Here is a 22,480-nt window from a genome sequence, read left to right on the forward strand (position 1 = left end):
GATCAATTGATTGAGCAATAGCCCACATTCGGATAAAATGTCCTGGTGTGTTTCCATCTTAATCATTTAAATTTTAGTCCAGTACATTCTCTATTACTACTCGTTTAACATGGCGACGCTGGCTATCTAAGAACCATCCTTATTCAGATTAGCCCTGACTTGTTGTGTCCAAATTTCAAGTCAAGTTCAGGGATAGACTGCGAAGGAGCTAAGACCCGAATATACTAGTACTGTGGTTACGATAATAAACAACCAATGCCCAGATCTTGCCAAAACTACAAACAGTGATAACTTGAATAAAGTAATAATGAAATTTTCAATATATACATTTTGCATTATCTATTTTTGGACTATTATAGCCAGCAGAACGGCCAGCTCTTTATCTAAATCTTACATAATGTATCTTTAATGTTCGCGCGTAGTTTGGAGAACCGTTTTAATCTTGAATTTATCGTTATTTGTATTTTGGAACGTAATTGTAATCATTTTTTATATATTATCTGTTTGATGGTTTGCAGTGTCCCTATGTTTCGTACTCAGGTGGCCAGGTTCAGGGGCATTCATTCTCCATGCCGTCCCTGTTCAACCTACAAACATTAGGGACATGGCGACCAGGGACATCATTAGAGAGGGCGCGAATTCAGGTGCACCCTCTCGCAATAACTGGATCAAACTATGATGACATTTGACCAACGCCTAGTAAGCATGAACTACTTGCGAAATGATCGCTAAATTTCCTCTCGTTTCAAGAAGGCGGTGTTTTTAATATCATTATTTATTAATTTTTGTCAATACTTTTACGACTGAAAACCAAATATATGGCTGAATTTATTGATATTCAAATGGGTTAGTTGTTGACATTACACACAATATTGTGTTACTTACTGTCGAACAAACAACTTACTTTGTTTAATGTCTATTGTCTACATATGATGTTTGTCTCACAAAATACAAATCAATATATCCGGTAATTAATTATTTCTCTAACCAAAAGTTAAACATCATGCAATTGCATTTATTTAATAAAAACAAAACAGTATTAACCGTGACGCTCAATGAGATAATGCGCATGTCTTTGTTTCTAGTTCTGTATCACCAATTACTCTTTAAGCCAATGAAATTGTCATATTTTGACATCGATCAATGCTATCACTGGCTTTTCTGTCGAACTTTGCCTTAACAATTTTAAACACGAACTGGACCCGGAACACTACAGATAGCTTATTTTGTTAAAAGACCCTTGGTATTAAGAAACAAGAATCTACTGTAAGAACAGATTTAGCCATCAACAATTTATGTTTCTAATGTAAAGCATTATTGTGTAGGTAAGTAATAATTTACAATATCAATAACATTGTCACATTTTAAAAGGAAAATGAATTGTACAAAAGAGATTTTAATATACAGTACTAGAAATTAAACGGGTTGTAACGTCCTACTTTTGCTTTTCGACTGGACTAATAAAGACGGGAATTTTGCCCGGACAATGGCACTATGGTCAACTCTTATATCGAATTCCAACTGTCAAGGGATCTTTTACGTGCACGCCAATTTGAATATAGAACTTCTGATTTTCGTCCCATCGGAACGACTATACGTTGGCCCTTACCAGGCGCTTGCACCACTGACATGGGCGAACCACGCCGGAAAATCCCAATGAACCTTCTAGGCCAATACCTTGATCGATCACGGGACCTCCAGGTTAGTGAGCCAACGTTTTACTCACTGAACCAATGCGACCCCTTTTGATATACTATTATACGGCTATGTTTCAACTGTCATGCTTGTACAATATACATGTAGGTATGATAAGTGTGCATAAACATTTCGACCAGGAACACCGTCTAGCTGTCCAGATTGATGGAAAGTATAGATCCCGTGTACAAGTTGTCGTGCACGTAAAAGAACTTTTGACAGTTGCCGTCCGGGAAAACTTGTCCCCATAGCACACTGTATGTTATATGCCCGTAAGTCCTTAGCAAAGTTTGTGCAGAAAGTAGGACGTTAAACCTCATTTCATCCATTGGGGAATAATCGTATCATGAAAATGACCAGACACATTTTCCTTGTCAACCCCGCTGACGCAATCCATGACAATTGGGATTCGAACCCAAGACATTCTAGTTAAGTGTTCAGTACCATGGCGGCGCGACTACCACACCGCCTAGATTTCAGAACTGTTTCTAATAGGTCTTGTTTTATCTTATCAGCTAGAGTAAGACGTTTTTATAATAAGGAATAGGCTACTATCTACCAATTTACCTACAATAATCCAGCTTATTGTTCTGAGAAAACCTATCTACCTAAAAGTTCGCCTTCTAATTTGAAGACTCGTTTTAGACACGTAGTGGAATATGCCGACAGCTCATCGTATTTCATGTTGGTTATAGTGGAACATTGTGTCACAATAAGGCAAAGGACCCAACAATGATGTGCTAAAAATTGAAATAGAGCTCTAATATAGGATTCAGTAAAGGCATATTCTCTTGTTATTTAACATTAGATAAAAAAAAGTCTGTAGTGCTAAACTATTTATAAATTCATTTTCACCGTGTGTGTAATCAAGGGATGTTAGACACAACTTTAGGTATACTAGCGGTATCACGTGTTCAAGAAAGATTAATAAATTGCCCCGTACACGATGTCCGTAACTACACAATTTATATGGAATACAATCACTGGTTTATACAGCACGACGTTTCGACAAGTATTCTCTTATGTTATCAAGAAAAAATGAGAATAATTGTCGAAACGTCGTGCTATATGTATATAAACCAGTGATTGTATTCCATATAAATTGTGTTGTGTTTTTTTAATGTGCTCAATCACTAAATGCCACTCAAGGATTATGTTCGTAACTGTTTATAGCTAATTCTATTCTTCCAATATATATCAGTCGCATAGATGAACTTTCATTTCAGAATCTTGGACATTATTTACATTATAAAGGTGAACTAGAACCGGCGCTTTAAGAAGTCAATGATACCTTATTGATGCGCTACTGATCGGTTTTTACTGGAGCAATTAGTCTTCTATTGAGACTTTCTTTGAACTACGCAAATGGAATGTTGCGCACCATTAAGAAATTAGCTCTCTATTTTATAATGTTAATAAAAGTGTTTAGATATACGACACGTCTTCCTCAATTAAGATCAATATTTTATTATGCGATGAGTTTTGCAATCTGTTTTTATAAAGTTATTGTCCGAACTAATTAACACAGACACGTTTTATTCGTAAAAATTCAGATGTATCATGGAGACTCCCATTCTGATTAAAACGCAGATCTTAATTCATTTCGTTTTTTATAGTTCAAAATTTCGTTTTACTTGTCTTTACTATACCAGGATCTGGAAGAGTTGTTATATACTATTCAAAAAAAGTAGGGGATATTTGATTTTTAAGTGTTATTAAAGTCACCTAATGAAACTGACGAAGAAACAAATGACAAAATGAAATGAAGTTCACATTCATCGATTTATTCCAAATGATCATTAGACTAAGTAAGGCACAGACTGACCATTATAAGGGTAAAATGATACCCGGGGTCAAACAGCAAAGTTACCACAGCATCACAACCAAGTCAGTAACAGGTAAATCCTCCTCTGTTTGCCAAACAAGCATTGATCCGACGTGGCATACTCCTGTTGCAACGCAGCAGCAAGTTCTTGGACATTGGCAGGACGTTGTTGACGTTGACGTAACCTCTGTCCAAGCATGTCCCAGACATGCTCGATGGGGGAGAGGTCGGGACTCAGTGCTGGCCAAGGTAATGTGGTGATGTTCTGTTGTTGGAGGTAACCTGTAACGATCCTGGCCCTGTGACATCTTGCGTTGTCATCCTGGAAGATGAAACGGCGGCCATGACGTCGTGCGAACGGCACAACATGGACTGCCAAGATGTTGTCCCGGTAGTACTGGCCTGTAACACGCCCTGCAACAACATGTAAAGCCGTTCTTCCAGCAACAGTGATGCCTCCCCACACCATAACAGAACCACCCCCAAATCGATCATGTCTGATGACGTTAACGTCTTGGAAGCGCTCGTTTCGACGACGCCACACCCTCCTACGTCTGTCCAAAAAATCAACAGTGAACCTTGACTCATCTGAAAACATCACATTGCTCCAGCGTCGATTATCCCAGTGTTGACGATCCCTACACCAACGACGTCTTGCCTGAATGTGATGATCTCTCAAACAAGGGATCACGCGAGGACGTCGGGCGCGAAGGTGACCCCTATGCAGTCGATTCCGAATCGTCTGGCCACTCACTCTCACACCAGTGTCTGTTTGAAGACGAGCGCTGATCTGATTTGCTGTGATGACACGATTTCTCAAGGCCAAGGTACGGATAAATCGATCCTGGGCTTGAGTTGTCGCCCTTGGTCGACCTGAGCGTGGTCTGTCCTGTACAGATTGTGTATCACGGTATCTGGACCATAGCCTGCTTATGACAGACTGAGAAACATTCATCGTCCGCGCCACAACCGCCTGTGTTGTGCCGATCTGTAGCATGCCAAGGGCACGTAACCTTTCATTTTGGGTAAGCCGACGCATATCAAAATTTGTTTTCTGGTCTCTAAAACAATTAAACTGATGTTTCCACCCTGGAATTCAATGCCACAATGACTGTAACATTCAAAGTCAGAGTCGTGCAAATCTTGGGTTGGACCCCCATGATGATCCCAAGCATCACCTGCATTCCATGCGGTAGCTATTGGTGCGTTTGGGCGTCACATGTAACTGGAAATGTTTCTTCTGTTAGGTTCTATAGTGACTTTTTTCGTAGTCATTTGCATATTTTAGTATTAGGCCCCCAAAATCAAATAGCCCCTACTTTTTTTGAATTGTATATAACCCGCGTTCTGGTTGACATGAGGGAATAGCCACTGAAACGGTCTGTTGCAGCGAGTTATTGGTGTGCTCTGCACGGAACTGTGGATATTCTACAAGAAACATCAATACTGGTTTGTTAATCAAAAGGGTATCGTACGGTCTGCCAATGAGTCAACTGGCGTGGTTTCGTTTCCCCTGTAACAAGGAATAGGATCACCTATCCAACCTTGTGGGCTTTCTCCGGGTCCTCCGGTTTCCTCCTAATGCTAAAGACCCCTACGCGCAAGCGAATTATTGAAATAAAATTGAACCATATGTTAGTCCCGAAATGACCTAGTTTATGTCTAATGAACGTTAAACTCTCTCTCTCTCTCTCTCTCTCTCTCTCTCTCTCTCTATCTCTCTCTCTCTTGCTTTTAGACTGAAAATTCTGTTTACCTCTCAATATTTAGTGGGTGTCTGTTGTTATTGCATATTGCACTATTCTATAAATTCCTTGTTTATGGTGCTTCCACGCTTGTCCTTGTTTGATATACGTTTTGGGTGTGGTAGAGCCATTGTAGACTCACTTGAATATAATAATTGTATGATCGAAGCGGTTTGTAGAATAAAACAAAAGGTCAGTATTGGAAGAGTAGAAATTTTTGTTTCGTCAAACAAATATTTCCATATTTAATTATAAAGAAATTAACAGGTGTTACATATTAAAGATACTTTATATAAATGTTGACGATCATCCACTTTAGTTAATAAATCGAAATGGTCAATAAAAAAATAATTAACTATGAAAGAGCTGACCTAGCGAACAATATATGCCACTTGTGACGAACATAATATGAAAGGTAAATCTGTAACCACCCGAGTGTATGTACAAATCCCACTCTGTCTAGATTATCAAATACTTATATCCTTGAAAAAGACACATTATCACCCTAGTCTACCCATTATTTACTTATTAGGCTACTTTAATATTGGTCATTATAACATTTATAGAAGACCAGCAACAGTTCTTGTATATATAGTTTGTTAAATGACAATACAAGTAACACTTGTATCATAGACATTTGCCCAAACAGTGATCAGTGTTATTAAATGATGCCATAATTGCGATGAATAAACAAGCGTATACAGCAACCACTTAGTTTTGATTCCTGCTTTTGAATGATTATTAAATTAGGTTATTTTTATTGAATATCATAACGATGACTATTATAATTTACAGCTTACCATTCGTTAACTGAATATATACGTCATTGTAGGTTGTCTTTCTGGTAATCGTATCGCGCATAAAAAAGTTTGTCGTATACAGTAATAGACCCGATTTCGGTGATTTCGGATAAAGTCGTAAATGCATTAAATATGTATTCTTTTAGTATTAATAAGCTCACCAGGAGATATCAAACATCATCTTCGTTAACTTATATATGTCGGCTACCGCTGACATGAGGTTTTGTTTTGTAAAATTCATAATGTAAAACGATATCTAGATCCTCATTTTTTTTTTTACCAATTTCTGTAAAGTAAACGTTAACCGAGAAGATATGTGTTAGGACAGACTGGTGGGGTGGGGTGTAAGCATGCTTTCATACACACCATACTTATCCCACCTGTAAACAAACAACCATATGGATGGGGTCCAAATCTAGATTCCAGTTTCAGAATCGAGTCATCAAGAAAAACAATTTAGGGTGTTAGAGAAGACCAACTTGTTCTGTTAACGCGTGTATGGATACCACATTGAATCCAAAGAATCCACCGGTTCACAGATTCAAATATGTATTGTCGGATTTCAAAATCGTCCCGAAGCAAACAAAACTGATTTTGAATCTGAAAAGAATCTAGATACCTGTTCGTCGCAAGAAAATATGAAAACTACAATGGCGAATGTATTAAAACGTCTTAGTTCACGTCGTAGTTATCCGTTACTTATTGAAGGTTTTACGTAAAAAAAAAAACTATTGTTTTAGTAATTTAGATACTCAACAGAGATTATAATGTATCTATAGGCCGGAATTATTTTATATTATTTTAATCTTTTAAAACGTTTCTTATCGCGTCCCTCCGTCTTGGAGTGAGGGAGAGATTAGTCGATCGATCGAGTTACTAAATCGATCTATCTAGAAACTCAAGTCGTGCGCTCGAGATACTTAAGCGCTCGAGATAATTAAATCGTGCACGCGAGATATTCAAGTCAAACGAGCAAGATAATATAATCGTACTATGGTAGCTGGGAAAGTACATCCAAAGATTTTATTTTCCCAAAATTATCTCGATCGATCGATTTAGTATCTCGATCGCTTGACTTAGTATCTCGAACGCTCCATTTAGTATCTCGAGCGCTCGAGTATATATATTTTGGCATGTCCTAAATCACTAATCACATTGTAAATTATTGCACCTTGTATACATAACATGTTATTGTCTGCGATATCACCTCGGTGGAAGCGGACGTAAAATACAACTAACCAACAACAACATCAGCCACCGTATTTACCATGCTCACATTTAAGTTATTTATTTTTCAGTTACCAAGAGCAGTCTTGTCTGAAAAGCTATAAAACACCGTTACATACTATTATTATCTTAGGACATCAAAACACAAATATTCTGATATTGGAACAAGCCATGGACTCTATCGGGCGGATAACTGTAAAGGTAAAGCTTCCTGCGAACATTAATAGCAATTATAGTTTTTAGATGGATATCTCAATTGTTGTCATTAACAAACATGTTAAAAAAACCTAATTATATAAATGGAAACCATTTGTGCATATTTGATTTATCAATTTATCCATAAATAATGCACCATGCATGAATGTTAACCAAGAAAAAAAATTAGATGAATACGGGACAGACAATCCAGAATGTCAAGTTGTTATTTTTACTGTCTGGAACCATTAAAACTAAGTGTCCGGTGAATAGACATTTTCTATGTTTGTTGTATTTTAAGAAAAAAAACCAATATTCCGCTTGGGATTCCTATTCAGTCTGAGGAAGCTCTGAGATGGAATTGAAGAATGAAGAACGAGAATGAATAGATATTAAACATTAATAGACGTATTAGCAAATTAACAGAGAGTGGTTGATTTGCGAGACACAGTATTACCGGTGTTGCAGCAATATGGAGACAAACAAGCCTCATTGATATATTTTTAAGCGAACTTTTATTTGTTTCCAGTACAATAATGTATATACAATTAACATGTATAAATAGAGGTTATCGTGGGATAGAATTGAAAGTCAATGCCAGAGTTGCGAGTGTAAGGCTTATGAAGACATCTTATCAGTGATTAGCCTTTATCGATACAAATGAAGCAAAGAATTGCATCCTGTACAGTATAATAGAGACTTTCCGCACACACCATTGACGACTTCCTATAGATAAAAACTATATGTAGCAGCCAACCTATGTCGAACAGATAATACTTTTCAGTGTGTTTATGATAAAATAATGAAATGATTAGCGTTCCATAAGACCCCGTAAACCTTGATTGTCAACGTTCTGACTATCACCATGTCAAACTGGGTAATTAATTACATAATTTGGCAAGTAAGTACTATTATATATTATTTTGTTCACGTTAAATTGGAACCATTCTAACTAAGAAATATGAATTTGCCACAACTTAGGAGGAGCGCCCGAGTGTCAGAAGAGGTAATACTGGATTCGAAAGATTGAAATTATGCAATTACCACTCTTGTTGTAACTGAATAATATGTCCCAATCTTTATTCTGGTTAACAAATTGTACTATTTTACAATATTCCAATTAATTGATTATACAAATTTCATCTTAACACACCTAATTTAAAAAAATTGGAAACATTCAACTAAATAATTTGAAAAGCCTAACGTAAACCTTTTCAAATGTGACTTGGATTTAAAAATATTTTCGAACCCTCTGGACAAGTAAAATAGGATGTAATGGATAATTTACACAACAGATAGGACACTTAAACATCTAATACTTAGAATAAGGCTATTATTTATTTTCTGGAGCTGTCAAGCCAGCAAGAGTGTTATCGCCCCTTTAAAGGTGCATTATGTAAGAGATAAATCTTCTTAATGTAGATCTTTCCTTTGGACTCAAGTGTTATATAAATCATAAATTAGACATTTATTCACATGCAAAGCGCATAATTACAACTCTCTAGATCATCGGATGGTTTTGATTTTCATCGGATGTAAACACGATTGCCAGTTAATAATTTAAATAAAAATTGGATAATCGAGACTTTGTTTATCAGCGTAGCAACAGTAGCAATGGCAATCGAAGCTACACTGTTCTTCAAACGGGCATTGGTCCGCCCAGAATGAAGTTGTTTGATTGAAACTGTCAACATATTCCCTTTTCATTATCTAGGTTTTAACTATTATAGCGAGAACCGCCAGCTCTTTATCTGAAACAATTTAACATTTCCTGTCTCAAAACGTAACACCTGACAATAAAACCCACCAAACTAGATAATTCGTCGAGTTTATAATGAAATATATATCAATATATCAGATTATATATCCATGATGACGTCTCGTTTGGATACTTTAGAAATTGAATAATAATGGTTTATATTATCTGTGGAAGCAAGATTTCACAGAGCGTTTGTTAGAAGTTCCCTTCAATATGCCTTCCCAAATACAAATTGTGATTTGATGTTATATGTGGATTAAAACATATTCAAACTAATTGATCTTTTAAAAACTTGCTTCATATTCATCTCAAAACATTTTACTTGTTTTATAGTAAGTGTAGGATAAAGCGTGAGACTGTGGTTATGCTGGGGGAGAGGCTTCGGTTTTTCTGTCAAGGGTTTTATCTGAAATCTTTCTTCCCCAGCATAACCGAAGTCGAAGATTTTGTCTTGCTAATAAACCGTCTATGTTTACATGTACGCAAAATGAAAATATCCCAGAAATCCGGTAAGAAAAAGCTTATTTCATGTTTTCTTATGGAAAAAAAACCCTACCCTGTAAGAATAACCCGTTACAAGTTTAAAGAAAAAAATTCAGAAGAATAACCCCAAATTCCCCTGTATATATCCAACGCCGTTTCAAAGATCAAAGAGATTTAGTGTTATAGGTTTATAAACCATGCTAATTGCTAATTTTAGGCACGGGAGGCAGGCTGAGGAAAAATTATCGTAAAACAATTTTAAGTTGTACAAATATTTCGCATAAATACTATGGCATAAGAAATAAAATTTGCATACTATAAGATTATTGCGCTCACTATAGACTGAACTATTCCCGTATTTGCTAAATACTGCAAAGCAATTAGTTAGAGTTTCACAAAAACGAAAATAACGTGGACGAACTCCGATTCATTATAGTTTTTTTTATAATGTATATACTATATACTATATCTGGAGCAATGCTATGACAATTGTCCACTAATAACCTAGCATTAGTTTTCAATGGATCATTAATGACCGTTTCCAAACAAATGATAGTACATTCATTATTTCAGAAAATGTATTTATCATCACTTATGTTGTTTTATAACAATATTATCTGACACCAACGACACGTCAAAGGTATTATCACCAATATCCCTAATTGATTATCTTATACCTTAAATTAATTGTAAAAAGTCGTAATAAAAATAAATTAATATATTGATTTTATAGAGAGAAAAAATACAAGGCTTTTAAACCCATACATCAAAAATTACCTCAAATGGACAGCACAATACATTACTTGCAATATCAAAATATTATTGTGTGTCTATAAGATTAATTTATTTTTCGCGATTAATGTCTGTACACGTAAAAATAATATTAGTTATTGTTTCATCTTTGACATTATGTCGGATTAATAAATACATTAATAATAGATCGAAACATGACAAAAGAAAAGGTGTTTGTGCAATGTGTTTTTGCATGTAGTGTTGTTCACCTGTAATAACTATCGAGAGTTCATGTGTTGAATACCTAGGATTATTAATCCACAAAAATGAAATGATATGTGGTTTAAAGGACAATATTGGTGCCAGTCATTATCACATATGTGATAGAACTGGTTAAACACATTCCAAATATTATTTTATCCCAGGGATCATTGCTACGATAGATGAGTAATCAATGTTTCAACAATAGGAAGTGACGAACGCAAAAAGAAAATACGAGTTATCCCTTTATATAACTGAATGAAGTGACGGGTGATAACAGATACATGGGCGAATTTCTGCTCACTAATAATTCCTTCGAAGACCAAAAGTTGTTGTATGGGACTGTGAAAGGATATCTGACAATTCATAAACAAAATTGACTCTCACTAGATAAGAGAACATGAAAGAAAAATAGAAAAAGTCCGTGCATTACCAAGTTTTTATAAGTATAGAATGATTAAACGACGGTGAATGTACGGGCGGTTTCTATTTTTCTCATGTTCTCTTATCTAATAACATGCAATTACTTTTTTGAATTGTCAGATATACTCTTACAGTCTCATATAACAACTTTTGGTCTTCGAAGGAATTTTTAGTGAGCAGAAATTCGCCCATGTATCTGTTATCATCCGTCAATTCAGCCAGTTATATAGAGGGATAACTCGTGTTTTCCTTTTGCGTTCATCACTTCCTATTGTTGAAACATTGATTATTCATCTATCGTAGCAATGATCTCTGTGATAAAATAGTATTTGGAACGTGTTTAACCAGTTCTATCACATATGTGATAATGACTGGCACCAATATTGTCCTTTAACATCCGACTATTCTGCTCCAAGACAGTTTGTTATGAGGGACATTATCATGGGACACGTGCGCTACACTGCCAAGTGATCTTTTACGTGCGCGCCATTGTGTACGCAGGGTCTCGGTTTTTCGTCCCATCCGAACGACTATTAGTTGCTGCCCCCACACCCCCCCTTGTAAGTGTTGCAGGACAAAGGGCTTGACAAGGGGATGTGTGGGGGAGGGCACGTCGGAAAATCCCGTTGAATTATGTATTGGTCTAATGATAGCCTACTGATGTTGAGATAACCATTAAAGATGCATTATGTAACATTTAGATAAAGAGCTTGACTTTCTTCCTATACTAGTTCAAAAATAGAAAAATCAGTATATTGAAAATTTCACACAAATTACTTTATTCTGAGCGAAGTTATGAGAATTTGAAGTTTTACCCATATTGTCTCGGTTGTCAAGTACCATTACTGCGATAATAAACAAAGTATTGCTTATCCATTTTATCATTGAATTATTAAATAGCGAGATGATTCTAATCCATGAAATATCTAACCCGCCCGATGTCATGTGAACAAATTTTGAAATATTAACCTCAAATAAATAGGTTCTAATCCATTAAATATCTAACCCGCCCGATGTCATGTGAATAAATTTTTAAATATTAACCTATAAAAAAATAGTTCTTTCATAATACACCTTTAAAGCAACCACCCAGAACATATCATTAGACATAAACTATATTGGAGGCCTCAACAATTATTGTGATGGTGCAATACAAATTTAACTGATATGACCAGGACTACAATATACACATGGAATAGACATGGTTTTGCAAGGGTTGTTATATAACAAGGTGGTATTACTGCCCTTTAATTTTGTCATTTTATTAACATATCTTTTGTACTGTAATTTCAGTTAATCATTAAGTCCGTTACAACATGGCATGGCTTTGGTAATGAGAATTTCCATTGTTGGCCATACGACGCCAACAGCGACAATCCAACACCATTTACAGAATGCAAAGGTAAATATTTCCAGTATTTAAAGATACATTATGGGAGATTCGATAACGAGTTGGCAGTTCTCACTATAATAGTTAAATGAAAATTTCATTCAAATTGATCTACTATGAACCGATTGAAATTTCCGCCTAGCTTCGACCATCATTACTAAAGTCAGTACGATAAACAGCATAGTCTCGATTATCCATTTTATCGTTAAATCGTGAAGGAAAGTTATACAGTAAATTGGTTCATAATCCACTAAAGTTCGCGGGCTAGCGATGCCATCTAAATTTGGTTATGACCTGGATAGGTTAATTAATGTCTAATTAATAATTTAGATAACATTTCAGGCTTAAAGAAAGACCCGCAATAGACAGATTTAGCTCTTGCATAATGTATATTTAAGGCATAATGACATAAAGATGATTCAGTTATAAACAATGTTCATTATTGTCTGTAATGGATACTGACTGTGAATAAGCGAAATAAAAATACTGAAAATAGAAAGGTTATCGTTCTTTGTTGTCACAGATTCAATATACCAGTGGTGTTACATCACATGCGAAATATGTCACCGAGATCACGCATGCCTGCTATGCATTTAATTTTACTTTTTAGTATATTTCCTCGTTGTTGTTTCATATTTAGGTATAAAAATAAAATGGATTGTGGAGCCACCTTCTGAGATAAAGGCGGAAGAACATTTTAACACGACATATGAGTTGATCATAGAACCAGCATTTTATACTTGGGGTATTGGTTTAGATTTCTTTACACAGGCAAATATTACAGGCATCAGGTGGGTTTCATACATCATCATAAAACATTATAATTTGGAATCCAAATAGAACTGGCAAGTGGGAACATCCACATTAGGTCCGTCGACCGTCCACACTTTCTTATGAACATTGTACTGTCAGATTTCTTTACAACGCTCCCAATGAAGATTTTAAAAACGTGGTTCATTTGAACCCTACCTAACTAGTATATCTGGTCGTCGTTGCTACTGGTGCAACATCGAGACAGCTGGCAAGCCATCTACAATGTTATTATATTTTATCACCCAATAGTACACAGTAGATATCGCTTGTGTAATAAATTTCATAATTTACTGCGATAATATCGCTTTACATGAACTTAATTGGCAAAGGAACTACTTTTTTTTAATTTTCAAAGAACAATTCAATTTTTATTAAAGGAACTTTAATGTCTGCTAGTTGTATTATTTTCTTTAAAACAAGCTAAAATAATTAAGTTAATTAAAGGAACACAAGTAATAAGATCTGCCTCCTACTTTGACGTTTATTTCTTACTTGATAGAAGTAAAGCTATTTTCCTACCACTGTGTATAAGTTATGATGTTTTATGGCAATCATGATAAATCGGAAGTAATTGTGATTCGTTTTTCGTTTAATGTCGATACAGATTATTACTTGAAAGGCAAAATTTTACTGTCTATTATCGGTTATCAAGGGGATAGTACACGAAGGTTAGAATTATTAAAGCTGCGTTAAGTAAGAGCTAAACCTGCTTATTGCAGGTCTTTTTCTTGCTTCAAATCTTATACACATTATTATTTAGACGTGTATGTACACGCCAATGCTATAATGAACTCTCTAGAGCATCGGGTGACTGGGGTATTGAATGTAGACTACTCGCGCCACATTATCGGTTAACGTTAACATGGACGTCACCCAATAAAAGAACTAGAGTTATAGTTTATTATCTAATGGCAATGGTACGTGGCAATCGGTTATTTCTGGTCAAATCTTTAAACATTCATAACTTCGATAACTTAGCTCAGAATAAAGTAATTTGAATGAAGTTTTCAATACATTAATTATCCATTATTTATTTTTTACCTAGTATAACAAGCAAGACCAATCATCTAACCAAAAAAAAACAAACAAAAAAACAAAAACAATTTCAATATGTAGCAAAACAAATAAATTATATTAAAGATTCTATCGTGTTAAGTTAAATGTTAATTTAAAAAAAAAACAAAAAAAATTAAAAAAGAAGCAAAGAAAATTATTAAAGTTTAATAAAACATGAAAATATGTTTACAGTAGGTTTAAACATAATTTTAATCTATAAAAACTTGACATCCACTCAGTTCCATCCTACTCTTACTTTATGGAACAGTTTTTCTCTTCACTAACACCAAACAGTCTTAACTACATTCAAATCAAACTTAATGTTTTTATGTGTGTTAAATGTGTGGTCGACTCTTAGGCATGTCCCTATGTAACGTGGACTATAGCTCAATATACATTTCCATATTAACTGTATGATGTAATAGTCGTACCGGATATTTCGAAAAGAACAACCATATTCACCGCTGTTATTTAAAATGAATCAATCATGTGTCCATCCAAAACCACGATATCAGCTTGAACACACATACTTCATGCATAAGTTACAGCATTAATATGATAAGAAACGACCAATAAGGAAAATAGAAAATGCGATTAAAGGTCATAATGGTCGCTAATATTATTGTTCAAATTAATAAAGAATTGATAACAGGTAATGTGTCCTTTATCTTAAATGTTAATAAGTACAGAACGCTCATTATGCCAAAACTGTTTCTCAATAACAAGATTATTTCCAGCTTGGCTAAGCGCATAATATACATTGTACGTTTCTATGCTAAACCAATTCCAAATCCAATGGTATTTGTTCGTCCTATCGTTTTTATACGTCAATATTAAAAGGTGATCATATTGTCGTCACTTCTATCTGTCCCCATCTACAATTCCCGTGGATACTCTATGGACTTAAGTTATCATCGGACTGCTTGCTTTGTATTGGTTTTGTAGATAATTACTGTGGTTATGATCTATAATCATGGGGCTAAGATGATCATCCAATTGAATTGAGACTTATTCATATTCCTAATGTTCATGAAGCCCACTGCCCTTGGTGATTTTTTTAAAAAAAAAGTTTCTAGGTCCCCTGGAGACTAAAGCAATTTGATACCAAGTTATCACCTGAATACCGATACGTGTATTTTTGACCGCTAGGAAAAAGAAGAAACCATCCATATTTTTATACTTTCTGGTAATTATTGGACATCGAAATTTATTAATTAACGGTTACCATTTCGTTTACAAAAGAACACTTTATGGATTATCGGACGACTTTGCTGCTGTGTGTGTGTGTGTGTCTTTGTGGTTCGTTGCCTGACCACATACTTTTCGTATTTTCCAGTGATGCGGCATTGGCTGAACAGTGGTGTAAAGATGTTATTTGTCCAGCCCCGTCATTATCGACCCCTGAGAACTGTTGCGTTCATCACGTCAACGTACATTCATGTCCTCTGGGGGAAACTGACACAGTTCAAAATGGCCTCTGTGGTCCATGGATTCCACCTTCCGGTTCTGTCTTCACGCATTCAAGCGTTATGGTTGGCCCTGTGGGTCAAGGCAACTGGACTAGCACTGTTGCTGGGTTGTACGCTGTGGGAGAAACCTCCGTCATAGCCCATTTCAAACTGGCTAGAATGCATATTGCTATTGAAAAGAGAGTAAATGTTTTACCTCGGACAAGTAAGTTTACATACATGATTCTTCAGTACTGAATATATTCTTTAGCGGATAAATATAATCTAAATACGTAGATACGAAGACAATTATTTATTATCAATTTATACTTTTATTCCACATATGTTCTACTTTCGATTTTCACATGGTCAATAATATCAATGTTTCCTGTATTTGTATGAACAGTTTGTGGTGATGGGCGATGTGAACTAAGTGAGGGCGAAGAGTGTTCAAGTTGTCCTAAAGATTGTGCTGAATGCCCTCTAGAAGATTGGGAAATCGCCCTTATTGTTACCTTCATTATGATCATTCTTATCATCTTCCTGGTCATAATAATAGTAAGTCAGTTTTATTCTTCTCCTCGTCATCGGAGCAGAACAGTAGGACGTTAAACCCCATTTCATTTCATTTCTCCGCATCATCAAGATGACATTGTTTTCGGTTTTGATATGCAAATTTAACTAATGCAAATTAATTTTGATTTAAACATATCCCTATTTTTGTATTGTCAGTAACATCTGCTTAATAAACACAAACATCATCATCATCATCATCATTATCATCATCATCATCATCATCATCGTCATCATCACAAAATTTGCACTAATGTCGGTAATAATCTGTCGTTTGCATTAGTATTTTAGATATCAGAAAAGAAAGTTATTTTGGGATGAGAGCTGGATCATACCACATGAAGATATTAAAGAAGGTAAACATACGATCTGTTGCAAGATGGATGAGCACAAAGCATGTTCTTATTAGGGTAAACGCAATACCTTAATTGCTCTGTTTTGCTCTCAGAATGCTGTGATGTCTTTACCATTTGACATAATGTCAATTGACGTACTTGTATAACAGTTAAAACCAAACCTAAGTGGAAATGGTTATCGATACAAAGCTTAGAGCTTTCAGATTAGATATCAGACGAACAAATCAGTTAATTTGTAATAAAGATTTTATATAAATAGTGTAAAAATGAGACCAAATTTAGGTTATGATATTGATTATTATGTATCTTGTACATTTAGACAACGGTTTGAGAGGTGCGTTTGGCAGCATGTTAAGTATCATTTCCGGTGGAAGCAAACAAAGTGGTAGTGTAAGCTCCATGGCAACGTCAGCCGTCAGAAGGCAGGTCTTCGCAACTACAGCGTTCTAGTATGTTTCTATTCTCTATGTCCAAACATTTATATTAACAAATCTAAATGTTAGTTTTAATTGTGCATGTTATTTAATATTTAACATGTTTTGAAGCAAATCAAATATAAACGTTAAGGTCTATCAAGTACATGTTTAGTTATGTGATTTATTAGGAGGCAACGTGACGTTAATGACCCTTTGTTTAAACTATTATTATAGCGCGAAGAAAGGCAAGCATGAATTTAGTAGCGTAGCAAGGGTGAAGGGCGGACTGGGACCCAGAGACAGCATAGGAGTGGCGAATCAGGCCTCCCTCATACACAACTGGAAATAGTGCTGAATAACGCGAAAATATAGAACTCTTTCTCCCGGTCGAAGCGTAAACCACTGGTCAACCGAAGCTTTCAACATTCTTAAAATATAAAAGATTTTATCGGGGGGGGGGACGAATCTATACCCTGTCCATGCTCCACAACTCGTAGTAGTAAACCTAGCATATAGAGCACTCAGGCATTAATTTGTATGTCTGAAGTTCATTATATTGAAGTTCATTTGTTATATAATACACAGTAACGGATGTATTTTTCCAATCGGATCCCAAACTCACAAAGATTGCACAAAATTATTGAAACAGGAAATTCCTGGATATCACACTGACTGGACTTGCTGGTTTGATAATAAGTCCCTTCATTTAATGTGAATATGAAGATAAAGGCCGAGCTGATAAAAATATACGTTCAGGAATGTATTTTTTTCAGTGATGGTAGAACAGTCGCGGTAAAACGAATTAAAAACTCAGAATTCGTTTTAACCAAAGTGATTCGAACTGAAGTTAAAACTGTACGGTATGTCAATTGACTATTACTTTCTTCATAAGTACAAATGGAGTGATCGAATTCTTCCATTATTTTCGTATTAGCCATACTTGATTTGAATGTACTGAAATAGAATTCTCGTTCTAATTATTCACATATAAAATTTATAGAATTCCGGTGTCACCCTTTAGTACCAGACGTTTCTTTGAAATACCTTTTATAAAATAAACATATGCCTGTGGGTTGCGTAAAAGATAAACTATATTTGCAATAGTTACCTAAAATGGTCTTTATCACCTTTAAGGATTCCTCCATCATATATCCAACACAGTTTTATTAACTTCAGTTTGTAATTTTCAGTGAAATGGATCATCCTAATCTGTGTAAGTTTATAGGTGGTTGTATCAAAGTACCAAATGTGTGTATTGTCAGTGAATATTGTCCTAAAGGGAGTCTTAATGATGTATTACTGAACGATGATATACCACTTAGTTGGTCTTTCAGGTAAGTCGTGGTAGTTAATTAATTATTTTTGACCTGAAGTTCGGCAATCTGTTGCTTTATTTTGTTATCATGAGTAACTAAACCTCTGAATGAATGACTTCGTGGTAGTTCAATCAATTATTTTTGATCTGAAGTTCGGCAATCTGTTGCTTTTTTTTTGTTATCATAATAAGTAACTAAAACTTTTCATGAATGACTCCCTCGACGTCGTGGTTGTTGGTTTCTTTAATGGGATTATATGTCTTAGCAGGAAGAAACCATCCCCCCATGTACATTGTTACCAATGTATATGTTTAAAAGATAGTTTCACATTTTATTAAAACAAGAGCGTAATTTGTGTCTGTATACAACCGGCTGGTTTTAATCTAATCGATTATTAGTAAGTCTTCGACGTACGTGGAGATTCATTGTCAAAAGCGAACCCAAGACAAATCCGGCGAAATAGACAGCAATGGTTTGTTTCTGGCATTTTATTGTCAGATACAGTTTCAGTTTAATGGGAATATGCTTTTATAAACGATAAAAAATAAACATTAATATCGTTATGACACTATCCAACACGCTTTCCGACTTTCCATTTCATAATTTATACAAGACTGGTGATAATCGATTTGACGGATATTTACGATAACATTCAATGAATTATAGTGTATTCGTTTTGAATAATTTACATCTTAATGCTTCTATATGTTATATTTACCGTAGCATGCGCAGAAAGAGAGGATCCTAGGTATGATCCTAAGGCGATGATCCTAGGTATCCATTTCAGGGAAGCAAAGGCATCAAATCAAAGAGTGAAATTTTTGAAAATATCACAGTTAACATTCATATTTTGTATATTTTAAATGCTACCATTTTTCACTTCTCGAATGTTTGGGGTATACGATCGAAGAGTTGACTCGGGCATCATCAAACCTCGCAACACCACTTCATGCATGCATAACGTCCTTGTTTAAACTATTCCAATTGGACGTTTGCTGACATTTGCATAATATTTAAAATGTCTTCCTTCCCCGCATATCTCGCTACAAAGCTTTATACTTGAATCTTGAGGACATACGACCAAGGTGTTAGCCCCGGGCATCACCAAACCCTCGCACGTTAATGGGTACACTATCTCAGCCGAGCGTGTGCTAATTGTGTTTACATTTTTGACAAGTACGATATTATTCAGCTTAATAAACAAGTAATCACCTGTAAGAATGATAACAATTTAATCAATCTAGTGTCAGGGTTAAAATAATATATTGACACAGAAGCTATCGCTAAATCCCTTTGGGGATAAGCAATAAAATAACAGTAAAAAACCACTTTATTCATATTATTGAGAAGTTTTATGATCTGCGTCTCTTTATGTCTTTCATTGATTAATGAACTCTCTGTAAGCCGTATTATTGCTAGTAATGTTGTTTTAGCTACTCGTTATGCTTTTTATATCACTTTGATGTTGGATAGCCCACAAGAAATACAGTATATCAGAGAAACGTGCATTTCATCAGCTTTTAAAAACTGTATGGTTTAATTCTAGGGGCAGATTCAAAGAAGGGGGGGGGGGGTAAAGGGATCCGTGACTCGCCAAGTTACTGTAGATTTTCTCATGGGTGCAACTCCTCTTTTTAAAATGACACTATTGTTTGGAACCGAGAATTAAAATAAATATAAGGTACTAAACTTTGGTAATCAAGGATGCAATTATAAATGACGTTGTTGCAAATGAAACGCCGGGTCTACTAAAAGTTGAGGATCGCCACCACCATTATATGGGTTAATATATCACTGAAACATGGCCTTTTTAACGTGCCTACAGGCACGAAATGGCCTCTGGATAACAAGATCCGTGCGTTGAAAATCTGAAATCCGTGCTTTGAAAAAATGCTATGTGGCCTTGTGAATTGTATGGGGAAATTTAACTACCATTATGATCATCGGCCACTTTCGATTTATGTTTCAAAAGTTTTGTAGTGTTGACTTATTCCCACCACCACCTAAATCACGAAAATGACATCGTCAGGTGCAGGTGACTAGCGAAGGTTCGTATGTCTTTAAATCGACTTTGGATGGTTATTTGGGCGGTTAATGATACTGACACACGGTTATAAATATAAAAATATTAATTCTGTTATATATTGGTTATAAACGTGCGGGCATGATATCGTGTTATCGGCAGTCAATTTCTAGATAGTTTCACATTTTCACAAAGTCATTTCCAACTTCCAACGGGGTTTGGGAAACCATTGCCGTCGGATTTGCTAACCTATTTACTGTAAAAATAATTGACATATATGCACTTGTCTTTTACATAATAGTTTCTAATTATCCTAAAGCTGTCATCAAACCTGAATTACAAGACTAAATAACAGAAGAAAAAAAGGTGACCATCCTTCAGTGTGTTCGTTTCTTTATACAGAAAATGTATTCTTTCATCAGTGTAATATTGTGCTCTGGGTCTTTTAGAAATTGAACAATAATAGCTATGTTTGATTGGCCTCAAGTGTTCTTCTGATGGGCTAATCGCATGCTTGATATACATAAATCATACTATAGTGTCCTATCCATCATACCTATTTTATGCCATTGTATGTACGCTTTATTAATCTTTCAAGCTGAATAGATCGGAAAAAAACACACCGATGATCTTTTCCACGAGACAGCTTAGTATAAGATTTATAGGTTCAGTATACGCACTTATTTGTTGCGGGGGGGGGGGGGGTGGATGGCTGAATGGTTAGCGTGCGCGCGCTGTATCATAAAGTCTGTCATTGAGTCGACTGGGGTGGTTTCGAATCCCCGGTTGTACGTGGCAAGGAGTAGGGTCGCCTGTCCAACCTCGTGGGTTTTCTCCGGGTCCTCCGGTTTCCTCCCACTGCTAAAGACCCCTACGCGCAAGCGAATTATGTAAATAAAAAATTAAAAAACCATACGTTAGTCCCGAAATGACCTAGTTTGTGTCGAGTGGACGTTAAACCCCATTTCTCTCTCTCTCTCTATTTGTTGCTAAAATCCCCCGAAGCGTTCTTTAACGAGTTACTAAATAAAATACTAACATTTCGTTCCATTTTATTTTAGATTAAACTAATTCAATTTTAGCTTTATTTGTTGGTGATACTACGTGTATTGTGATTGGTCGACTTCACGCCAATCTACAAATCAAATTTGTGATACAGAAAATTTCACAAAATTCTAGGAATATCTCTGATAATCGAGATATTGGTTTAATCAAGGTCAAAAGTATTATTATGCTGTTGACACAGCTTTAACGCGTTTTCCCGAAACAGTTATGTAGGTGTCAACACGGAATATGGTGTATACATGTATATGACATCTACATAAATGTATATATATTTTCATAATAATATTATCCTCGTGGTCATGGTATCAGATAATAGATCTTAGCCTAAAGATGTACAGATCTAAAGTCCACTTGGCTTAACGTTCTGCCGTGGAAAATATTTTTGGCGATATCTTTTCTATTCCTTTCTGAATGAGCCAGCGATACTCGTAACTGTTGCCTTTGACGTCTTCTTTAAGACGTATATCGCCATATTATCGAATCTAGGATTTATGCCTTCTTTTTGGTAGACTTACTATTTTAAGTCACTGTATTTCCAGGTTATAAGAAATATTATATTTTCAGCCATAAAAAATGTTCGCTTGGGGCTGCATGGAGTGCAATAGATGACACAATAAACTCCGAAGGAACATAAGGTTTCACAAGTCGAAAGTTATATAAGTCTGGTTAGTTAAGACTCGGTACATGTGTCTGGGGCGTGGTAAGGTGTGGAATATCTAAGATACAACTGAAAGAACACAATACCCAACCAAAGCTTCATGCGATTTTTGTATTTACAGGTTTTCCTTTGCTACAGATATAGCTAGAGGAGTTAGCTATCTACATAGTCGATCTTTATCACACGGAAGACTTACATCCAGTAATTGTCTGGTTAGTTAA

The 22,480-nt window shown here is 35.5% G+C and overlaps 1 protein-coding gene across 1 annotated transcript; it reads left to right on the top strand.

Annotated features, from left to right (window-relative positions):
• Positions 1-1,203: 1,203 nt before the first annotated feature.
• On the top strand, positions 1,204-22,480 carry LOC126818444 (atrial natriuretic peptide receptor 2). Its single transcript, XM_056100259.1, has 11 exons — positions 1,204-1,325; positions 7,364-8,388; positions 12,439-12,547; positions 13,176-13,326; positions 15,741-16,078; positions 16,259-16,410; positions 16,709-16,781; positions 17,101-17,230; positions 17,971-18,057; positions 18,388-18,531; positions 22,381-22,480. Exons 2-11 carry the CDS (start codon positions 8,353-8,355, stop codon positions 22,478-22,480), a joined length of 1,320 nt encoding a protein of 439 aa, XP_055956234.1. The 5' UTR covers positions 1,204-1,325; positions 7,364-8,352.

This window comes from Patella vulgata, chromosome 4 (genome assembly GCF_932274485.2).
Source record: "Patella vulgata chromosome 4, xgPatVulg1.2, whole genome shotgun sequence".
NCBI lineage: Eukaryota > Metazoa > Mollusca > Gastropoda > Patellidae > Patella > Patella vulgata.

Coding starts and splice junctions, on each gene's coding strand:
- LOC126818444 (XM_056100259.1), top strand. CDS start 8,353: ATGTCAAACTGGGTAATTAATTACATAATTTGGCAA. Junction 16,411..16,708: donor TCTTCCTGGTCATAATAATA/GTAAGTCAGTTT, acceptor CGTTTGCATTAG/TATTTTAGATATCAGAAAAG. Junction 16,782..17,100: donor ACATGAAGATATTAAAGAAG/GTAAACATACGA, acceptor TTGTACATTTAG/ACAACGGTTTGAGAGGTGCG.